The 21,278-nt window shown below is 33.5% G+C and overlaps 3 protein-coding genes across 3 annotated transcripts in view; 1 reads left to right on the top strand and 2 right to left on the bottom strand.

The window, feature by feature from the left end:
• Window positions 1-13,290: 13,290 nt before the first annotated feature.
• On the bottom strand, window positions 13,291-17,376 carry LOC113363089 (filaggrin-like). The gene is made up of 3 exons (XM_026605574.1): window positions 17,325-17,376; window positions 14,124-16,989; window positions 13,291-14,050 (listed from the first exon to the last, which is right to left on the bottom strand). Exons 1-3 carry the CDS (start codon window positions 17,374-17,376, stop codon window positions 13,291-13,293), a joined length of 3,678 nt encoding a protein of 1,225 aa, XP_026461359.1.
• A 2,745-nt stretch (window positions 17,377-20,121) lies between these two features.
• LOC113363088 (sarcoplasmic reticulum histidine-rich calcium-binding protein-like) lies at window positions 20,122-21,204 on the bottom strand. The gene is made up of 3 exons (XM_026605573.1): window positions 21,189-21,204; window positions 20,778-21,136; window positions 20,122-20,712 (listed from the first exon to the last, which is right to left on the bottom strand). The coding sequence occupies exons 1-3, from the start codon at window positions 21,202-21,204 to the stop codon at window positions 20,122-20,124; spliced, it is 966 nt and encodes a 321-aa protein (XP_026461358.1).
• Window positions 21,205-21,253: 49 nt separating this feature from the next.
• The window catches only part of LOC113363087 (filaggrin-like), a 9,192-nt gene continuing 9,167 nt past the window's right edge, over window positions 21,254-21,278 (top strand). The window contains exon 1 of the mRNA XM_026605572.1: window positions 21,254-21,275. Within this exon, the coding sequence (XP_026461357.1) occupies window positions 21,254-21,275 (22 nt within the window). The remainder of the gene's footprint in view (window positions 21,276-21,278) is intronic.

Raw genomic sequence — 21,278 nt, 5'->3', positions numbered from 1 at the left:
TAATATTCAGGAATTAATGGCATTGCAAAATTTTTCATTTTACGAAGCTAAATCGATTATAGAAAATGATAGATATGCTAGAAAAACTAAAAACAATATGAACATTTAAGTAAGGAAAAAAATTTCCAGCTATAAATAAAGCAAAGAAAGACTCGAATTTACCTTCTGTTAATAATAGATTTATAGCATTATCAGATTTAGAAGAAGAGGATATTCACTATGAAAATGACAGCAAAAACTTTTCAAGAAACCCAGAAGATCCACATGCCAGCTGCAATTAATAAGAAGAAAAAAGAGGGAAGTACCATGTATAAATTTGATCAATACCTAGTCATAATGGGACTCAGAATCAAAATTTAATTAATAAAAGGAAAGATTGAAAAATAAATCTGAATCGGAGTCCGATAATGACGTTCATTATGGTAATAAAGGCGAGCACTCAGAACCAAAGGAGTTTTTGAATCTTTTTATTAGTCACTAAGATATATACAATCCGAGCGAACCACATTTTGACAAACTGTTGACTGAATTATTACGTAAATTGATAAGCATTAAAAGTATGGGAGCTAGTGATAAAATAATATAATTGTGATAGAAAAAAAGAATCTATTTACTTATTTATTTATATTTTTATTTAATATATAACTATGGACTTCACAATTTTACAATGGAATGCGAGATCGTTTACTGCGAACAAAGTTATATTGAACATACCGTGTCCGAAATGGATATTTCTGTACTAGCGATATCAGAAACGTGGTTTCACAATTATAAACATTATACACTCAAGGATATAGCACGGTAAGACAAGACAGAAATGATGGCAAAGGGGGTGCGGCTTTATTTATTAAGCGTTCCGTACCGTATAATACCATCCAAATCAAACTAGGAACCATTGACCCAAACAAATGTCAAATTTGTGGGATAAGTGTACAATTAAATAATTCGAATTTAAATATAGTTTCCATATATGTGATTCCTAATATTACATCAATATTCAACAGTGGAACGAATTATTAACTCATCTACCCAAACCAGTTATAATATGCGGGGATTTTAATTCGCATCACATGTCTTGGGGTTGCAACTTCAACGACAAGTATGGTACTAACCTGATAGATGCTATCGATATGAATAACTTAGTTATTTTAAATAATGGTAATCCAACCTTGAGATTCAAAAATAATCTAACAGCGGTGACATATCAGTTTGCTCCCCGGAGTTAGCTCATAGAATAGATTGGGAGGTGTCCGATGACACGCTTGGATCGGACCACTATGCAATAATTTTAAGACTGAAGAACTATGTTGTTCCATACAGATCGGTATCAGGATGGAATTGCAAAAAAGCTGATTGGCGCAAATATGAAGTGTCTATGGAACAGGATATGTTAGGATTTGAATCGATTAATGACAAATCTGATTATGCTAGATTCATAAATATCATTAACAATGCCGCTGACAAAAGTATTCCAAAGAAACAAAACATCTCTAAAGGTGCAAGGATAAACCTGTCTGGTGGGATGAGGAATGTGATCAGTTGGTAAAAGACCGAAGGCACGCTGAAAAAACGTATCGGAAAAGTTCAACATATATAAATTTTGTTATATGCCAGAACTTGAATTTGACTGTTAGAAAAATCTTTAAGAAGAAAAAGAAGGACAGTTGGGTCTCTTATGTCTCCAACATAAATCCAAGTACTTCCAGCAAAGAAGTATTTGGGATGATTAAAAGGTTTAAAAATACGGCGGAGTCAACCACGCACGAAAATATACCACCGAAGGTCGCTGAAAAAATCATTGAATTCTATTCGCCAGCAGGAGCTAAATATGATATTGATAACAGGAGTCATCATTCAATCCAGCGCAACTGTGAAATTTTATTACAGCCGTTTTCTCTATGGGAACTCAATACGATTCTCAGGAATAATAGTGATACAGCACCTGGTAGAGATCAAATTCACTACTCAATGATAAAAAAACTTTCCTTTTTGGAAAAGTTAAATTTTATCAATATAATCAATAAATTCTGGTTGGAGTCGGAGCTAATCCCAGATTGGAACGAATATATAATGATATTTATTAAAAAACCGCAAAAAAATCCGAATGAAATAGGATCATAGACCTATATCTTTGGCTTCATGTGTAGCTAAAGTTAAGGATCGATTAATTAAAAGAAGGCTGGAATGGTGGGTAGAGAAAAATGATCTACTTCCTAAAAGCCAGTTCGGATTTAGAGAGGTATGGGCGTAAATGACAACTTGGCCATCTTCATAACAGATTTATGGTTATCAATGAATAGAAATAATTATATGGTATGTCTCTTCAGCGACATCAAAGGAGCCTACGATAATGTAGTCCCAGGTATATTATATGACTCCTTAGACAAAATTGGATTACCGAAGAATTTTATTAGAGCGATAACATCCACAGTGTTTGAAAGAGATGTATACTTCAAAATAAACAATCAAATGATCGGTCCACGAAAAATGTATAAAGGTCTTCCCCAAGGGGGCATATTAAGCCCGATTCTATATGCATTATATGTGCGGGACATTGAACATATTTGGGAACAAGGAACAAAAATTCTTCAATATGCTGACGATGTTTTAATATATATTGAAAAGACCAGCCTGCAAGATGCAATAGACACTATGTCTCGAAACATTGAAAACTTTGACAAATGGCTGGTATCAAAAGGCCTAGAGTTGTCGAGCGAAAAGAGCTCAATAGGTATTATAACCAGACATAAGGACAAGGATTTTCCGACAAGAGTCAGCAGCAATAAGCATACAATTAAAGTTCAAAAAACTAATAAATTTCTCGGAGTAATATTTGACCAAAAATTAAGTTTTAAATCTCATATAGAGCATATAGAAAAAAGAGTAGAAAAAAATATAAACATCTTACGAATGCTTAATGGTACGTGGTGGGGTTCCCATCCCATAACGGCACTGAAACTTTACAAAACATTAATCAGGCCTATATTTGACTACGGTTGTTTAGTATGGAATAACAGTAAGAGTTGCAAGAAATTGGATAAATTACAATACAGGTGCCTGAGAATATGTATGGGTGCTATGTTATCTACCCCAACAAATGCATTACTAGTAGAAAGTGGGGAAATGCCGTTAGAGCTACGAAGACAATTCTTGTGCGACAAATTTGTATTAAAAAATCTTTCAATAGAAAATTCGCGTTTTATCGAAAATGTAAGTGAGGTAGCAGTAGACACAAGATTAAGTAAGTACTGGGTTAAAATTAAAACACCCAATTTAGTGAAGAGTTTCATAAATTTAGTAAGGGCAAAAAATAGTCTAGCTAGTTGCAAGAAACATCTGTATTATGACATGGAAATTTTTGATAATTCAAACAAATTGATTGATGTTTTCAATGCAAATACACAGAACTTGGAACAGTACAAAATTATCTACACGGATGGTTCAAAAAACAATCAGAATACTGGATGTGCTGTGTATTGCAGTACGAATAATGCTGAATTCGGATTCAAATTACAAAACTTTGTGTCAGCGTATGGGGCTGAATTGATTGCAATTAAGAAGGCACTAGAGGTAATAATAAATTATCAGTTTGCGAAAACAATCATTTACACAGACAACCAAAGTTGCATAAGCAAACTAAGAAATTTAACAAAATCCACAACTTTGCAAGAGGTAATTTACTATGAAATTTTGAAGTACATCCAGCAAATTCTGTGTAAAGGAGGTGATGTAAAAATTATATGGGTTAGAGCGCATTCCGGCATCGCAGGAAACGAAATCGCGGATAGAATAGCGAAACAGGCAGCTGATAATGGTGAGGTCATTAATGAGGCCACGTTAATTGACTATATAAATGCATCCAAAAACAATTGTATGCAGCTGTGGCAAAATGAATGGGACAATACATCCTCAACCATAGGTAACTACTATAAAAATATTAAGCCGTCTGTGAGCAACAAAATATGGCAACGACTATATAAGGATGAAAGAAGACATGTTCTAGTGGCATTAACCAGGCTAAGGTTTAATCATGGTAACTTTCCTGCCCACATGTATCGATTAAAGCTGGCACCATCAAATATATGTGTCTGTGGAGAAGCAGTTGGGACTTCGCAACACCTTATTCTTGAATGCATCATATACTACAAGCAACGTGTAAATTTAATTAATGAGATCTATAGAAACAAAAATGTTAGGAAACCATTTAATCTAGTGACATTATTATCTAATACAGAAATATATAAGTTTTTAATTAATTTTATAACGGAGTGTAAAATTAAGTTATAGAATTATGTGTAGACAACCTTATAAGTATATATTTTATATTATTTAGAGTAGTAATAATTTATATTAGACTGTAAGTGGCTAGATGTAATTTAGAAGCCAATAAAAATAAATAAAAAAAAAAAAAAAAAGAGTGCACTTAAATTCTTTTTTTAATAATAGATCATTATGTGATAAATTTAGATATGTAGTATATTAAGATTATTTTTTGGTAAGTGAATTATCTTAAATTTTGTCTAATATCATAATACTCTGAAATAAATTTTTATTCACCAAAAACGACCATAAACTCCATACATATTTTGAGCTCCTATACATTTTGTTTGTGAGTGCACTTATACACTTTTGTAAATATAGATCGTTATGTAGTAATCTTAGACACATAAAATATTAAGATAATTTTCAGATAATTAAATTATCTAAAACTTTGTCTAACATAATAGTAATAAAAATTCAATTTTCTTTAATCAAAATCTATCTTGAATTAATTATATGTTCCAAAACTTATTTGAAACACATCTTCATAAATTACACTAAAGTTTAATATTTAATTTAGATAATAAAATTATGTATAATTGAGATAAATAATAATTACTGGATTAAGTCATTATTTGAATACTAGTAAATTTTAAAATGTATAATATGAAACTGGAAATAATGTTCAAATACACATTCAAAAAAAACACATGTATATAATGAAATACATTATAAATTATATCATTTTATAACATCAATTAAATCCATATAACACACTTTTTATAATACTTTATCTTAAAATCTCAACCATAAACACACAATAAAACCATTAAGACATTTACTAGTAACTTTTACATTTAATAAAAAATTTCACTGCATCTGTAACAATCATTAATTAAAAACTTAGCATGTTTTTTTGTGAATTTTGAACAATATCTCGAAAACTACTAAACACATTTACATACTTTCTTCAGATAAAATTTAGATAACTAAATTGTCTATAATTTTGCCCAATATTGTTTAAACATATTGTTAATATTTATATTTTAAAATTAGTTCCAAACGTAGCGCATGCAATGCTTAAATTCGATACACAAAAAAAGCACGATGGGAAATTTTTGAAGATTTCGTTCGTGGAATATCCATAGAGAAAGTATCTTGTAACTTTTGAACTATTTATCTTACATACTTGAAATATATGACAAATTTGTATAAAATTGAATAATTTACAATGTTTTCTAATATTGTAATGCCCTACAGCATTTCTGTATACTTAAAATTACAATTTAATGCAGATCGTTAAAGCAAACGAGCAATTGTAGAGTTTAGGATCGATTTTGATGAATGAGAGTTTATTTTGCACCACTATTATGTTAGACGAAATTTAATTATCTAAAAATTATCTTAATATAATATGTATCTAAGTTTGTATCATAACGTTACATCAATCTCTCCGCTAACCCCTCCATCAGGGGTAGCAACCATCCCGTGTAAAAGCTCAATGCCATGAAGATTGTCACCTTCATGGCCAACAACATAAAATAACTAGTGGGGCGCATGGCATCGTGCCTAAAGGCAAATTACAGGAACTTCCCATATCAATTTTTTTTTCTAAACGAGCAATTGTAGAGTCAATCGAGTTTAGGATCGATTTTGATGAAAGAGAACTTATTTTGCCCCACTATTATGTTAGACGAAATTCAAGATAATTTAGTTATCTAAAAATTATCTTAATATAATATGTATCTAAGTTTGTATCATAACGTTACATTAAACTCTCTGCTAACCCCTCCAGCAGGGGTAGCAACAGCAACCATCACGTGTAAAAGCTCAATGCCATGAAGATTGTCACCATCATGGCCAATAACATAAAACGACTAGTGGGGCGCATGGCATCGTGTCTAAAGGCAAATGGCTGGAACTTCCCGTATCAATTTTTTTTTTAAACGAGCTATTGTAGAGTCTATCGAGTTTAGGATCGATTTTGATGAATGAAAATTTATTTTGAACCACTATTGTGTTAGACGAAATTCAAGATAATTTAATTATCTAAAAATTATCTTAATATAATATGTATCTAAGTTTGTATCATAACGTTACTTTTTGCAGTGAACAATTAGTCCCATCAAACTCTCCACCAGAGGTAGCAACAGCAACCATCCCGTGTAAAAGCTCAATGCCATGAAGATAGTCACCTTCATGGCCAATAACATAAAACGACTAGTGGGGCGCATGGCATCGTGCCTAAAAGCAAATTGCTGGAACTTCCCACAACAAAAATTATTTTTTTTTAAAAAGATTGATATTTTTGAAAAAAAATTACTCTGAAAAAAATAGATTTTTGAGAAACTATAAATTTTTGAGTTTAGGATCGATTTTGATGAATAATAATTTATTTTACAGCACTATCATGTTAGAGAATGAGACAATATCAATAACTTAATTATCTAAATTCTCTGATATAATATGTATCTAATTCTTGTATCATAACGAAACTTACATTAAACTCTCTGCTAACCCCTCCAGCAGGGGTAGCAACAGCAACCATCACGTGTAAAAGCTCAATGCCATGAAGATTGTCACCTTCATGGCCAATAACATAAAATAACTAGTGGGGCGCATGGCATCGTGCCTAAAGGCAAATTACAGGAACTTCCCATATCATTTTTTTTTCTAAATGAGCAATTGTAGAGTCAGTCGAGTTTAGGATCGATTTTGATGAATGAAAATTTATTTTGAACCACTATTGTGTAAGACGAAATTCAAGATAATTTAATTATCTAAAAATTATCTTAATATAATATGTATCTAAGTTTGTATCATAACGTTACTTTTTGCAGTGAACAATTAGTCCCATCAAACTCTCCACCAGAGGTAGCAACAGCAACCATCCCGTGTAAAAGCTCAATGCCATGAAGATTGTCACCGTCATGGCCAATGACATAAAACGACTAGTGGGGCGCATGGCATCGTGCCTAAAGGCAAATTGCTAGAACTTCCCGTATCAAAAATTTTTTTTTTTTTTAATTAACATTTTTGAAAAAAATTTACTCTGAAAAAATTAGATTTTTGTGAAACTATAAATTTTTGACAAAAATTTTCTGACTTTTTGAGCAAAAATTTATTTTGAAATATTTTGGAAATTCTGAACTTTTTTCGAAACAATCGTACTGCTTTAACTGGATAGAGACGAAATATCGAAGCGCGTAAGCGCCGCGTCGCCGTCTAACGGATAAACATTGGTTTGGAACCCATAGGAATGTCAGCAAAATTTATACTTATTGTTAAAATCTCTATAAAATATCTGATAATTTGATGTGCATATGTCTAATGATCATTTTTGACCGCCAAATGGCATTTTTTTTTACTTTTTTCACTAGATCTCCGAAACCGCTATACCTGCCTTCATGAAAATTTGGTCAATTCTTCATCTTATCAATACAAGTAAAATATTTTTTGAATTATTAAAATCGGACGCTCCGTTCTCTTAAATACTGAGATAACGTTTTTGGCACATTATGCACCGTATCTACGAAACGGTCAGACCTGCCTTTGCAAAAAACTAATCAGCACGTCTCCTTATCAATACGAATCGAAAATTTTTTGATTAATCGAAGTCGGTTGAACCGTGTTCCCGAAATCGTCGACGAAAATTTGTATCAGCACACACACACATACATCCATTTTTCTGAAGTATGCCAAAATGTTCAGAAATGTCTGAAACGTAAAGATATAAAAAAGGGGGTGGGGATAGTGTTAATAGGAATTGATAGATGAGAAATGGTTGTGGTGGCACTCACACTGTCTGCCGAAAGGCAGGTCCATGGTGTGAGTGCCACCCCAACCATTTCTCATTCCCATTATCACTATCCCCCCCCCCCCTTTTTATATCTTCACGTTTCAGACATTTCTGAACATTTTGGCATACCTTAGAAAAATGGATGTATGTGTGTGTGTATGTGTGCGGATACAAATTTTCGACGACGATTTCGGGAACACGGTTCAACCGATTTCGATTATTCAGAAAACATTCGATTGCTATTGATAAGGAGACGTGCTGATTAGTTTTTTGCAAAGGCAGGTCTAACCGTTTCGATGTAACCGTTTTCGAATGTAAGATTATATTTGTGCTTAGGGTGACAAAGTCAATCAAACACAATTGAGTTTCTCTGCCAGAAAAGATATATTTTATTGTTAGTTTTACATTAGACAAAGTTTTAAATACAAAACCTTTACATACCTGTCAGAAAAGAAAAGGCATTTAATGTTATTAATCACAATTTCAGTTCCTAAACACATTTACACTAATATCTACTATTTTAGAGATTATTTTACTTTTATGTAATTTTATTAATTTCGCCATGACGTATTTTAGGTTATCACTTGTTTTGCTATCCATTATTGGCGAAAGGGGCGCAAGGGGTATCTATGACGATCACAACGCGCGAAATTTAAACTAAAAAAATTAGGTATTTTTTTTACATATATATATATATATATATATATATATATATACATGTATATATATGAATCGATTTATAAAATTTATATAATTTATCAATTTATCGATTTATAAAATTTATATAATTTATCTAAACAATTCAAATCCCAACCGCCATTTTCTTGACAGTTTTCCTTTGACATATCTCACCTGTCATGGCGGCCACTTGTTGCATGTTTATTTACCAACGTTGTCTAAAATGTCAAAATGTCATCAAAACAATAAATATGCCATCAAATAAATTAAGTAGGCATGTAAAACAAAACAAAAACACTAAAAAAGCATATTTAAAAATAATATTTTCAATATGTTTCATCAACAGTTATCAGAGATATGTATTAAAAAAGAGCCAGAGGATGACCTAACCTCAAAATCCACATTTGTTTCAGAATTTGTAAAGAATTATTGTGATATTAAGAAAGAAGAGAACTGTGATAGTTTAGGATATAATGGAGATTGTGATCTGTTTTATTTCGAAATTTTAGATAAAGATTCTATGTTGGATGTTCATGTCAAAGATGAAATGTGAGTATACCGACAGCAATATATATATACATACATGCAATATATATATATATATATATATATATGTATATATATATATATATATATATATAATGGGTAGTACAGCCTTAAGGCAGGTCTGTGAACTGAGTTAAACTCCAACTTAATTCAGGGATGAAGTAGTGTGAGAGTTTTTCCTATTTCCATTTCATATAACAGTGCCCGAGATGAGCTTGTTTTCAATTTGAATCATATTTTCATCTATATTTTCAATTGGAAATGGAATATATATATATATATATATATATATATATATATGTATATATGAGATTAAGTCTTCAGGGCAATACATCAATTCAAACGTTTCCATACGTTTCGACACATTGTTTGTGTCATCTTCAGTGGACTCTAGTTTAAAAGCACATATTAAAGCTATTAATTAAAATTAATTTATAAGAAAGTGGTATGGTGTGAAAACTTACATGTAATTGTAGTAATGCTAATTATTTCACAATAATAATTGTTCACAAAAGCACAATAAAAACAGTTCCTGTTACTTTAAATCTGAACAATTATATAAAATTTTTAAAACAAATTTTTTATTGTATAGTACATGTCACAAAGCACGTTGTCCAATGCGGCAGTGGGACAAAAATCTGCACAGCACATGTTAAGTTAGGTAGAGGGCACAAACACTGGCCAGAGAATTCAGGATTTGACAACGCGAGGAGGATACATATAGTAAAAAGATAAAAAGATGAAAGAAGACTGAATCTCACATATCTCAACATCAAAATTATTAAAATTTAACATTTATATATATATATATATATATATTATTTTTAATAAAATACCTTTTAACATTGAACAACATAGAAATCTTGACTATAAAATAAATTGTCTGGACTGTAATTTAATTTACATAGGAGAAACTTAATTAAACATTTACAACACAAAAATAATTTTAAAAAAATCACAGACAATTTAAAACTATGCTTGCGGACCACATCAATACTTTAAAACACAATATACACTTTTAATCAGATAGCATTTTCAACTTTCTCACAAAACAATAAAAATGTCGCAATTAGTTCCACACATGTGTAGAATCTTGGTAAAAATATTTGAAAAAAAAAAACCTCTCTCCATGATGTCTTCAACCAGTTTTGGTACTTCTTCAAATATATGTAAATAACTCAAAACTTTGGAAAAAATCTCATTGATTTTAGTATTTGTTGTTATAGTAGACTTATTGAGATATAACATATTCAAATTAGAAGGTTGTAGTACAACCAGTGCGTCTTGAGGAGCTCATGAAATGCAGAATTTTGATCTATGGTACATTGTTCTCTTTTAAAAATATTTTACCTATACTTTCACTTATCAATTTTTGTATTGGTTGTCATAGCACACACACACACACACATATATATATATATATATATGCATATATATTTATATATTTATTTCTATTACAGCCTCCCAGATTCATCCTGCGAAGAGCTCCTAGATGCTGACATCTGCACGGATTTTGTTCATTGCACCGATTGTGATATTTATTTCTGTGATGAACAATCTTTGATTTATCACAAATTAGCCAAAAGATGTACAAAGTACAAATGTTTTATTTGTCAAAAGAAGTTTCATTTGAAAATGGATTTGGATAAACATAACAAAATTCATAAGACTATTTTTAAATGCACGAACTGTGGAGAGACTTTTACATTGGAGAACCAGTTTAGGGCACACTTGAGGAGTCATATGGAAAAACCTACTTGCTCAGTTTGTGGTAAGAAATAAATAAATTAACTTGTTTTTTTGTGTAGCTTGACTAGGTCTTTTCTCTGGGTATGTTGGACTCATTAAAAATAATACCAACTGCAACCTCCACTTTTCTCTTGCTTCTTGTTCCCATGGAAACCGCTGATAGGCATCATTACAATGGGGGAAGGCTCTAGAATTCTATAATACCTATTTTTCATTGAACTTTTATACTAATTGATCTTATTTACTCTTCTTTGAGTTGATTATTTACACATACCATGAAGTTGAAAGGTCTTTTCAAATATAATATGAGTATTGAAATAAAACTTTGAATTTCTGAATAAAATTAAAAAAAAAATGCCATGACTTCTAACATTTGTCATAAATTAATTATTATTTCAAAGACCTGACTAGGTCTTTTGCTGGGTATGTTGGACTCATTAAAAAATAATACCAACTCCATCTCCACTTTTCTCTTGCTTCTTGTTCCCATGGAAACCGCTGATAGGCATCATTACAATGGGGGGAAGGCTCTAGAATTCTATAATTCCTATTTTTCATTAAACTTTTATCCTAATTGATCTTATTTACTCTTCTTTGAGTTGATTATTTACACATACCATGAAGTTGAAAGGTCTTTTCAAATATAATATGAGTATTGAAATAAAACTTTGAATTTTATTGTCACATGTATGCAACTTGTCTTAATGCATTGTTCATTGCAATCAAACTAATTAAATGTATTTACTAAAAATATTAAAATAATGCTTATCATGCATATCCAAGCCTAAGTAAAAAATGCATTCATAGATTTTAAACTATTTGTTGAACTTAACTAATAAAAAGTTGCAAAGTCAGTTGTAATTGATTAAATCGGTTGTGTACTTCCAATTTTTTTTACCCAGGTAAATCCTTTACTAGACTCGAGTACCTCCCAATCCACATGAGACAGCACAGTGGTGAACGTCCATTTCAGTGCCAATATTGCTCCAAAACCTTTGCCCGTAAACATGGCCTGGAGTACCATATTCGTGTCCACACTGGTGAGAAGCCTTATACTTGTGAAGTATGTTCAAAAGCCTTCTCACAATCATCAGTTTTGCTAACCCACATGAAACAACACAATGAAACAAAGAACCACAAATGCAAATTGTGCAGCAGATCTTTTCCTTCTCCAAAACTTTTGCAGAGTCACTTAAAAATGCACAAGAGTGAGAAGATTTTTAAGTGCGTCAAGTGTGAGAAAGTTTTTACTCAATCGAGTTCTTTGAATCTCCATATGAAGTGTCATCAAGAAAAGGAGTATAAGTGTGAAGTTTGTGGGAAGGAGTTTGCTTTGAATAATTATTTGACTGTTCATATGAGGACTCATACCAAAGAGAAGCCTTTTCAGTGCGAGTGGTGCTTTGCTAAGTTTACCCAAGGGAGTAGCCTTTCTTTGCACAAGAAGAAGTCTTGTAAGGGAAAGGAACGAGAATAAGGAGTTGATTTTGTTGACAAATAAATGACTGATTATAAGAAAATAGTTAATGTAAATATTAGAATAAGTGTTGACTTTTGCAGTTATTTTATTAATAAAAGTTACTATGAAATTCTGCTTATGCCTTTTCACTATTCACACTATGATAAATATATTTATTTTCTTATTAAGCTCTTTTTAAAGTTTATTTAACCATAAATAACAAACTCAATGACTAATTTTTACTTCCAAAATGAAAACTGTATTCTTTTGCTATACAAACTGATTTCTGGTCATTCTGAATCCTTTGATACTAAAATTGGACAAATATGTGTATGTATGTATGAGTATTGTATCATGTGGTAAATGGCTTTATTAGTAAGCAGATGCAAAATTTTTGTCTAGAACAAAATTATCATGAGAAAACTTGAACAATTTTATAAATTTAACATTAAATTCCTTCTCCATTATAAGACTTTCTTATTGGTAACATGTATCATGGCATTACTGTTGCAGTCAATTTGATAGCTTTTGCTGCCAGAATTAAAAAAAAACATATATAGAATTACCAATGAAACACAAAAATTTAAATGGTCTACCTTAAAAGAACGCAACTTCCATAATCTAAAAAGGAATAGTGAAAAATAGTATCAGTTAAGGAAGTGTAAAAAGACAAAAAACGAAACAACACAAAGCAAGTTTATTGGAATTTCTACAAAACTATAAACAACTATTTCAAAACAACAGTAACAAAGTTATTTATCTTACAAATAACATACATATATATTTATTATCGCAGCTTCTACTTCCTCTTCTTGACAATTACCTTCACTTCCCAATTTTGGAGAAATTCTTCTAATTCCTGCCTGGCTTCTGGATTAGTTATCTTTTCCATAAAGTTTTCTATGTCGAATGTAATGTCAGAGTTACTTGATGAATCTACAGGACAAATGCAAGGATTGCTGGTAGAACTTGATCCTGGTTTTTGAGTTGGTTGACCAGGAAATCCTGCCTCTGGTTGGCCTGATTCTTGTGATGTTTCATGCGAGGAGTGGGATTCGTGAGAAGAGTGGGATTCATGGGAGGTGTTACATTCGTGAGAAGAGTGGGATTCATGAGATGATTGGGATTCATGGGAGGTGTTAGATTCATGAGAAGAGTGAGATTCGTGTGAGTTATGGCTTTCATGTGAATCTCCGTGGCCTGGAATTCCTGGAGTTGGCCCTGGATGACTGGTAGAGCTTATTTCAGGAGCATGTGTGTTTCCTGTATTCGGTATTCCAGGAGTTACATTATTTTCAGGTTGTCCTGGATATCCTGGTGTTGGTGTTTCAGATTCTTCTCCTGAATTTTCTGAGGTCTCGTGTGAGCTGTGACTTTCATGAGAACTGTGAGATTCGTGAGATGTTTGACTCTCATGAGAGCTATTCGATTCATGAGAGCTATGACTTTCATGTGAGCTATGACTTTCGTGAGAATTGTGGTTTTCGTGAGAATTGTGGTTTTCATGTGAATCGCCATGGCCAGGAATTCCTGGCGTTGGTCCTGGATGACTCGTAGAACTGGGTGTTGAGGAATTTGTATCTGGTAATCCAGGAGTGACGTTATTTCCGGGTGTCCAGGATATCCAGGAGCCAATGTTCCTGAGTCTTCTCCTGAATGTCCTGAAGTCTCATGTGAACTGTGACTTTCATGAGAACTGTGAGACTCGTGGATGTTTGACTCTCATGAGAGCTATTAGATTCATGAGAGCTATGACTTTCATGTGAGCTATGACTTTCGTGAGAATTGTGGTTTTCCTGAGAATCGCCATGGCCAGGAATTCCTGGCGTTGGTCCTGGATGACTCGTCGGACTGGGTGTTGAGGAATTTGTGCTTGGTAATCCCGGAGTGACGTTATTTCCGGGTTGTCCTGGATATCCAGGAGCCAATGTTCCAGAATCTTCTCCGGAATTTCCTGAAGTCTCGTGTGAACTGTGGCTTTCATGAGAACTGTGAGACTCGTGGGATGTTTGACTCTCATGAGAGCTATTAGATTCATGAGAGCTATGACTTTCATGTGAGCTATGACTTTCATGTGAGCTATGACTTTCGTGTGAATCTCCATGGCCAGGAATTCCTGGAGTTGGTCCTGGTTGACTTGTCGAAGAATGTGCTGGGGAATTTGTGTTTCCTGTATCTGGTAATCCAGAAGTGACGTTATTTCCGGGTTGTCCTGGATATCCAGGAGCCAATGTCCCAGAATCTTCTCCAGAATTTTCTGAGGTCTCGTGTGAGCTGTGACTTTCATGAGAACTGTGAGACTCGTGAGATGTTTGACTCTCATGAGAGCTATTTGATTCATGAGAGCTGTTTGATTCATGAGAGCTATGACTTTCATGTGAGCTATGACTTTCGTGAGAATTGTGGTTTTCATGAGAATCGCCATGACCAGGAATTCCTGGCGTTGGTCCTGGATGACTCGTGGAAGTGAGTGTTGAGGAATTTGAACCTGGTAATCCAGGAGTGACGTTATTTCCGGGCTGTCCTGGATATCCAGGAGCCAATGTTCCTGAGTCTTCTCCTGAATGTCCTGAAGTCTCATGTGAACTGTGACTTTCATGAGAACTGTGAGACTCGTGGGATGTTTGACTCTCATGAGAGCTATTAGATTCATGAGAGCTATGACTTTCATGTGAGCTATGACTTTCGTGAGAATTGTGGTTTTCGTGTGAATCTCCATGGCCAGGAATTCTGGAGTTGGTCCTGGTTGACTTGTCGAAGAATGTGCTGGGGAATTGTGTTTCCTGTATCTGGTAATTCAGGAGTGACGTTATTTCCAGGCTGTCCAGGATATCCAGGAGCCAATGTTCCAGAATCTTCTCCAGAATTTCCTGAAGTCTCGTGTGAACTGTGACTTTCATGAGAACTGTGAGACTCGTGGGATGTTTGACTCTCATGAGAGCTATTAGATTCATGAGAGCTATGACTTTCATGTGAGCTATGACTTTCGTGAGAATTGTGGTTTTCGTGGGAATTGTGGTTTTCATGAGAATCGCCATGGCCAGGAATTCCTGGCGTTGGTCCTGGATGACTCGTAGAACTGGGTGTTGAGGAATTTGTATCTGGTAATCCAGGAGTGACGTTATTTCCGGGCTGTCCTGGATATCCAGGAGCCAATGTTCCTGAGTCTTCTCCTGAATGTCCTGAAGTCTCATGTGAACTGTGACTTTCATGAGAACTGTGAGACTCGTGGGATGTTTGACTCTCATGAGAGCTATTAGATTCATGAGAGCTATGACTTTCATGTGAGCTATGACTTTCGTGAGAATTGTGGTTTTCATGAGAATCGCCATGGCCAGGAATTCCTGGCGTTGGTCCTGGATGACTCGTCGAACTGTTGTTGGAGAATTCGTGTTTCCTGCATCTGGTAATTCAGGAGTTACGTTATTTCCGGGCTGTCCTGGATATCCAGGAGCCAATGTTCCAGAATCTTCTCCGGAATTTCCTGACGTCTCGTGTGAACTGTGACTTTCATGAGAACTGTGAGACTCGTGGGATGTTTGACTCTCGTGAGAGCTATTAGATTCATGAGAGCTATGACTTTCATGTGAGCTATGACTTTCGTGAGAATTGTGGTTTTCGTGGGAATTGTGGTTTTCATGAGAATCGCCATGGCCAGGAATTCCTGGCGTTGGTCCTGGATGACTCGTCGAACTGTGTGTTGTAGAATTCGTGTTTCCTGTATCTGGTAATTCAGGAGTTACGTTAATTCCGGGCTGTCCTGGATATCCAGGAGCCAATATTCCAGAATCTTCTCCGGAATTTCCTGACGTCTCGTGTGAACTGTGACTTTCATGAGAACTGTGAGACTCATGAGATGTTTGGCTCTCATGAGAGCTGTTAGATTCATGAGAGCTATGACTTTCATGTGAACTATGACTTTCGTGAGAATTGTGTCCATGTCCAGGAATTCCTGGAGTTGGCCTAGGAGTCCCTGTAGAGCTTAATTCAGGAGCATTAGTGGCTCCTATATCTGGCAATACAGGAGTAACCATATTTCCGGAATCTTCGGGATACCCTGGCGTTGGTGTTTCAGAATCTTCTTCAGTATTTCCAGACGACTCATGCGAGCTATGGCTTTCATGGGAACTGTGGCTTTCATGAGAACTATGAGATTCATGTGAGGTGTGGCTTTCGTGTGAAGTATGAGATTCATGAGAGTTGTTAGTTTCATGAGAAGAGTGACTCTCGTGTGAGCTATGACTTTCGTGACCAACCTCATCTCCTGATCCTTCTGCTGGCTTCAACGTAGTAGAACTATTTGCATTCTGATTAGGTATAACACTGCTCTCTGGATTTCCTGGAAAACCAGGTTTTGTACCCGGATATTTGCTTGTAACTGATTCCTTAGAATCATCATTAGTATCTTCGATTGGAAAACCTGCAGTAATTCCTGATTGCTCCGGGAATAGATCCGGATAAGGAGCTGTTACATCTATTTCAGGTGGCACTGGAAATCCTGGCGTGTAAAAAGTTCAGAAACATCTTGATCTTTTATGAGATCTCTGGAAAGATGGTTTAATTCTTCGCCATGATTAGGATTTGTTATTTGGACAGGTACAGCCTTTGTTGTTGAGTGGTACAAAAATAGAACCACACATAGCCAAGACTTCTGAAAGCATCCTGATGAATTACTAAACTAAACTATACTTAATAAATTAATAAAAAGATTGCCTATTCGTTAGTTCTTAAAGAATTAAATTATTTCTCTATGTACAAAGTTTCACGTTAATTGGTACAAAATAATAAAAAAAAATATAACCAGTTTTACGTTAATTGGTACAAAAATAGAACCTGACGTAGAAGAGTCTTCTGCAAAAGCATTTGGTTGATGGAATAATAACATGTATGTCTATTGGACAGTTGCAGGCAGTTTTCAGACAAATAAATTATAAATCATTTTGTTTTTATAAAATTATATTAAAGTCCAAAACTATCCTGACAAATCTAAAATTATACTCATCATTAAAAATTACTCACTTGAAATCGTTTCATATCACTTAAAAATACTATTTTGTTGATAACAAACTGTTTATAAATTGTATAAGTTTCTTATATTTATATACAAGGTTTGATGACTTGAAATTACAAGAATTAATTAATTTGTTTATAAAGCATTGATGGCCATCTCATGTAACAATAAATATTTAAATTAAACTAAAAAATATAGGAAACAAATTAAGGATTTGTTATAGAATTTCCGTAAGTTGATCCAAGATTGTTTTATGTTGTTGCTTTCCATAGCAATTTAAAAGTATAATGAGTTGTTGTAGAGCCTTATGTTAATATGTAAAGTATAGAATATTTAATTTTATACAAATTTCTCTTATACATCATTCATATTAATCGAATGGTGTGAACGTTACAAGAGTTATCCTAAATAAATGCATATGTTGGCCATGAAAGTTGCTGTATTGGGAGTTTTGGGAATGTTGTTCTGATTCAAAGACAAATTTCAAAGTATACCGAATTGTGGTAGGGTTTTATGTTGTTGGAAAAGGTGAAAATTATATATTATTATCAACTAATTTGGCAAAAATCATTCAGTTTTAAAATTACAAGAATTTAAAAAAATAAATTTGCAAATTTAGAATTAGAGTAGATGAATTGAATCTGAGTTCTGTGAATTTTGTTTTGATTGCAGATCCAGTTTTCAAGTATACAGCGTTGCTGTAGGGCATTATAATACTAGACAATGTTATTTATTATTTATTTATTTGTAATTTAATTTTGTACAAACTTGTTGAAAATACTAATAAATATAAACAAACCGTTTAAGAGTTCTTAGGGATTTACTAAATAAATGCACCAACTTATTGATCATGTAAAGTTGCTGTACCATAAATTAAAACAGCAAGCTAAAATTCACCAACTTTTGTCAAAGGTGATATTTTTCAAAATAAATTCAAATTTCCAAACGATATCTTGTCCGTCAATATTTTCAAAATTTTTCACACATCATTGCATAATTTTTTGTGATAAAATTGATCTCCTGTAAAAGATATGACGTATTGTGAAACTTAATTGTTTAGAAAACGATTAAAAGATTTTTAAACAATCGACATGTTAATTAAAGAATAAATAAACAAAATTCTTATGACGAAGGTTTTTCTTCTAAACTAATTGAAATAGAGTTCTAAAAATAGGAAAATGGATTTAGAAGAGACACTAGCTAAATAAATTCTAAACTTGATGTGTTTTTTGCAAATTTGGGTGTTAATATATTTTTTTAAATAAAATTTCATGTATTCGAAGAGCTCTTCAGGACGTACTGTCTATATTACAATGTCGTAATTTGTGCAGGTTCTACCTCAATTGATAAAATTGATGAGTTTTTTGAAACGTTTTGCTTCAAGAACCATTTTTTGAATAGTGTAGTATGATAAAAATTCTGCAACTTGGTGAGCTCTTCAGAACGCACTGTTTGTACCACAATTTTGTAATTTGAGTAAGCTTTACTTCAGCGTGTCAACTATGACAAAAATTCTAAAATAAATCAGTCTTTTTTTCAAAGTTTGAAGATTTTTTTGAAATTATTTCAGCTGATGCTGTAATAGAACAATCTGTCAATACGTGGAGAAGATGTAAATTTTGTATTTAATGAGCTCTCCAGGATGCACCATTTATTCTACAACCACGTAATTATAGGATGTTTTAGATGATGTGCCTACTGTGATAAATACTAAAGTCGATGAGTTTTCTAAATAAACAAAAGTTTATTTTAAAACAAGTACTAAAACTTGGTAAAGTAGATCTTCAGAACCAGTTTTGATGAGTTCTTGTGGGCGTACCTTCTCAATGTGTGTACTATAACAACAAATAATAAAACTAATGAGTTTTTTTGCAAAGTGATGCTATATTATTTTTTTTAAATAAATAAAGTGACAATACTTAGTCAAGATCTGAATATTGGTTTTCACAAACTCCTCAGAACGCCCTATTTGTACGTACTACAACCTTGCAAGTTAAGTATGTTTAACATCAACGTATCTACTACAACAACAAATACTAAGATCAATAAGTCTTCCCACAAATTTCAACTATGATAATATTTTTTTTGAAAAAAAAAACTATAATAGAAAGTCAAGGTCTAAACCTGGCATTTTCATGAGCTTCTCAGAGCGCACTGTTCTTGTAAATTGCATGTGTTATACATTAACGTGTTCATTATTACAATAAATACTAAAACCAATGAGTTTTGACAAAAAAGACAAAACCAAAACAAGATAAGTCGAAATCCTATTTTTGATAAGCTCTTCCTCAGTAGGAGTTGTATTACATCTTTAAATTTTAGTATTTAGTGTCTACCATATCAATAGACACTAAAATTAATAAATTTCCTGGCAGAACATAACATGTTTATCTTCGTCCAAATTTGAAGATAGCTTTGTGTTAAACCGACTGATGCCACCATTTATCACGTCGTATTAATTTAAAATAAATAAATGTAGTTGCTCTATATACATATATTTAAACATTTCTTTAACAATAAAATTCAACAACAATAACAACAACTCCCAAAAGTTGCTGTTTCTAAATATCTAACATTTTTAACAAAGACTTCTACCTATAATTTATCAAAAACAACTGTTTAATATGGTTTTCCATTGTAGTAACTATAAAATCCCCATCTTGGATGGACTTTATCAGATTTCTGGCGTTTATCATCAGATTCCTCGGATTCGGACTTGGTCTGAACTGTTTCATCATCTTGGTGTTCTTCGACTAGACGACGGTAATTTGGACGTTTGTGGTCAGATTCTTTAGATTCAGAGTTAGATGAAATTGATCTATCACCCTGGTGTTCTTTGACCAGATTACGGTACCAATTGTAATTTGGGCGTTTATCATCAGATTCCTCGGATTCGGACTTGGACTGAACTGTTTCATCATCTTGGTGTTCTTCGACTAGACGACGGTAATTTGGACGTTTGTGGTCAGATTCTTTAGATTCAGAGTTAGATGAAACTGATTTATCACTCTGGTGTTCTTTGACCAGACTACGGTACCAATTGTAATTTGGGCGTTTATCATCAGATTCCTCGGATTCGGACTTGGACTGAACTGTTTCATCATCTTGGTGTTCTTCGACTAGACGACGGTAATTTGGACGTTTGTGGTCAGATTCTTTAGATTCAGAGTTAGATGAAACTGATTTATCACCTGGTGTTCTTTGACCAGACTACGGTACCAATTGTAATTTGGGCGTTTATCATCAGATTCCTCGGATTCGGACTTGGACTGAACTGTTTCATCATCTTGGCGTTCTTCGACTAGACGACGGTAATTTGGACGTTTGTGGTCAGATTCTACAGATCCAGAGTTAGATAAAACTGATTCATCACTCTGGTGCTCTCTAACCTGACGACGGTACCTTTGTTGGTAATTTGGACGTTTGTGTTCAGATTCTATAGAATCAGAGTTGGATGAAACTGATTCATCATCCTGGTGTCCTTGAACTAAACGATCGTGCCATTGATGGTAGTTGGGACGTTTGTGGTCAGATTCTACGGAATCAGAGTTGGATGAAACTGATTCATCATCCTGGTGTTCTTGAACTACACTATCGTGCCATTGATGGTAGTTTGGACGTTTATGATCAGATTCTATAGATTCAGAGTTTGATGAATCTGGTACATTTTCTTGGTGCTCTTCAACCAGATGATCGTGCCATTGTTGGTAGTTTGGACGTTTGTGGTCAGATTCTACAGATTCAGAGTTTGATGAAACTGATTCGTCATCCTGGTG

This window comes from Ctenocephalides felis, unplaced genomic scaffold (assembly GCF_003426905.1).
Source record: "Ctenocephalides felis isolate EL2017-DRISC unplaced genomic scaffold, ASM342690v1 CF-g0.4_SCAFFOLD_00845, whole genome shotgun sequence".
NCBI classification, from domain to species: domain Eukaryota; kingdom Metazoa; phylum Arthropoda; class Insecta; order Siphonaptera; family Pulicidae; genus Ctenocephalides; species Ctenocephalides felis.
The sequence above is the reverse complement of the archived record's forward strand: the minus strand, read 5'-3'. Positions and strand labels throughout refer to the sequence as shown.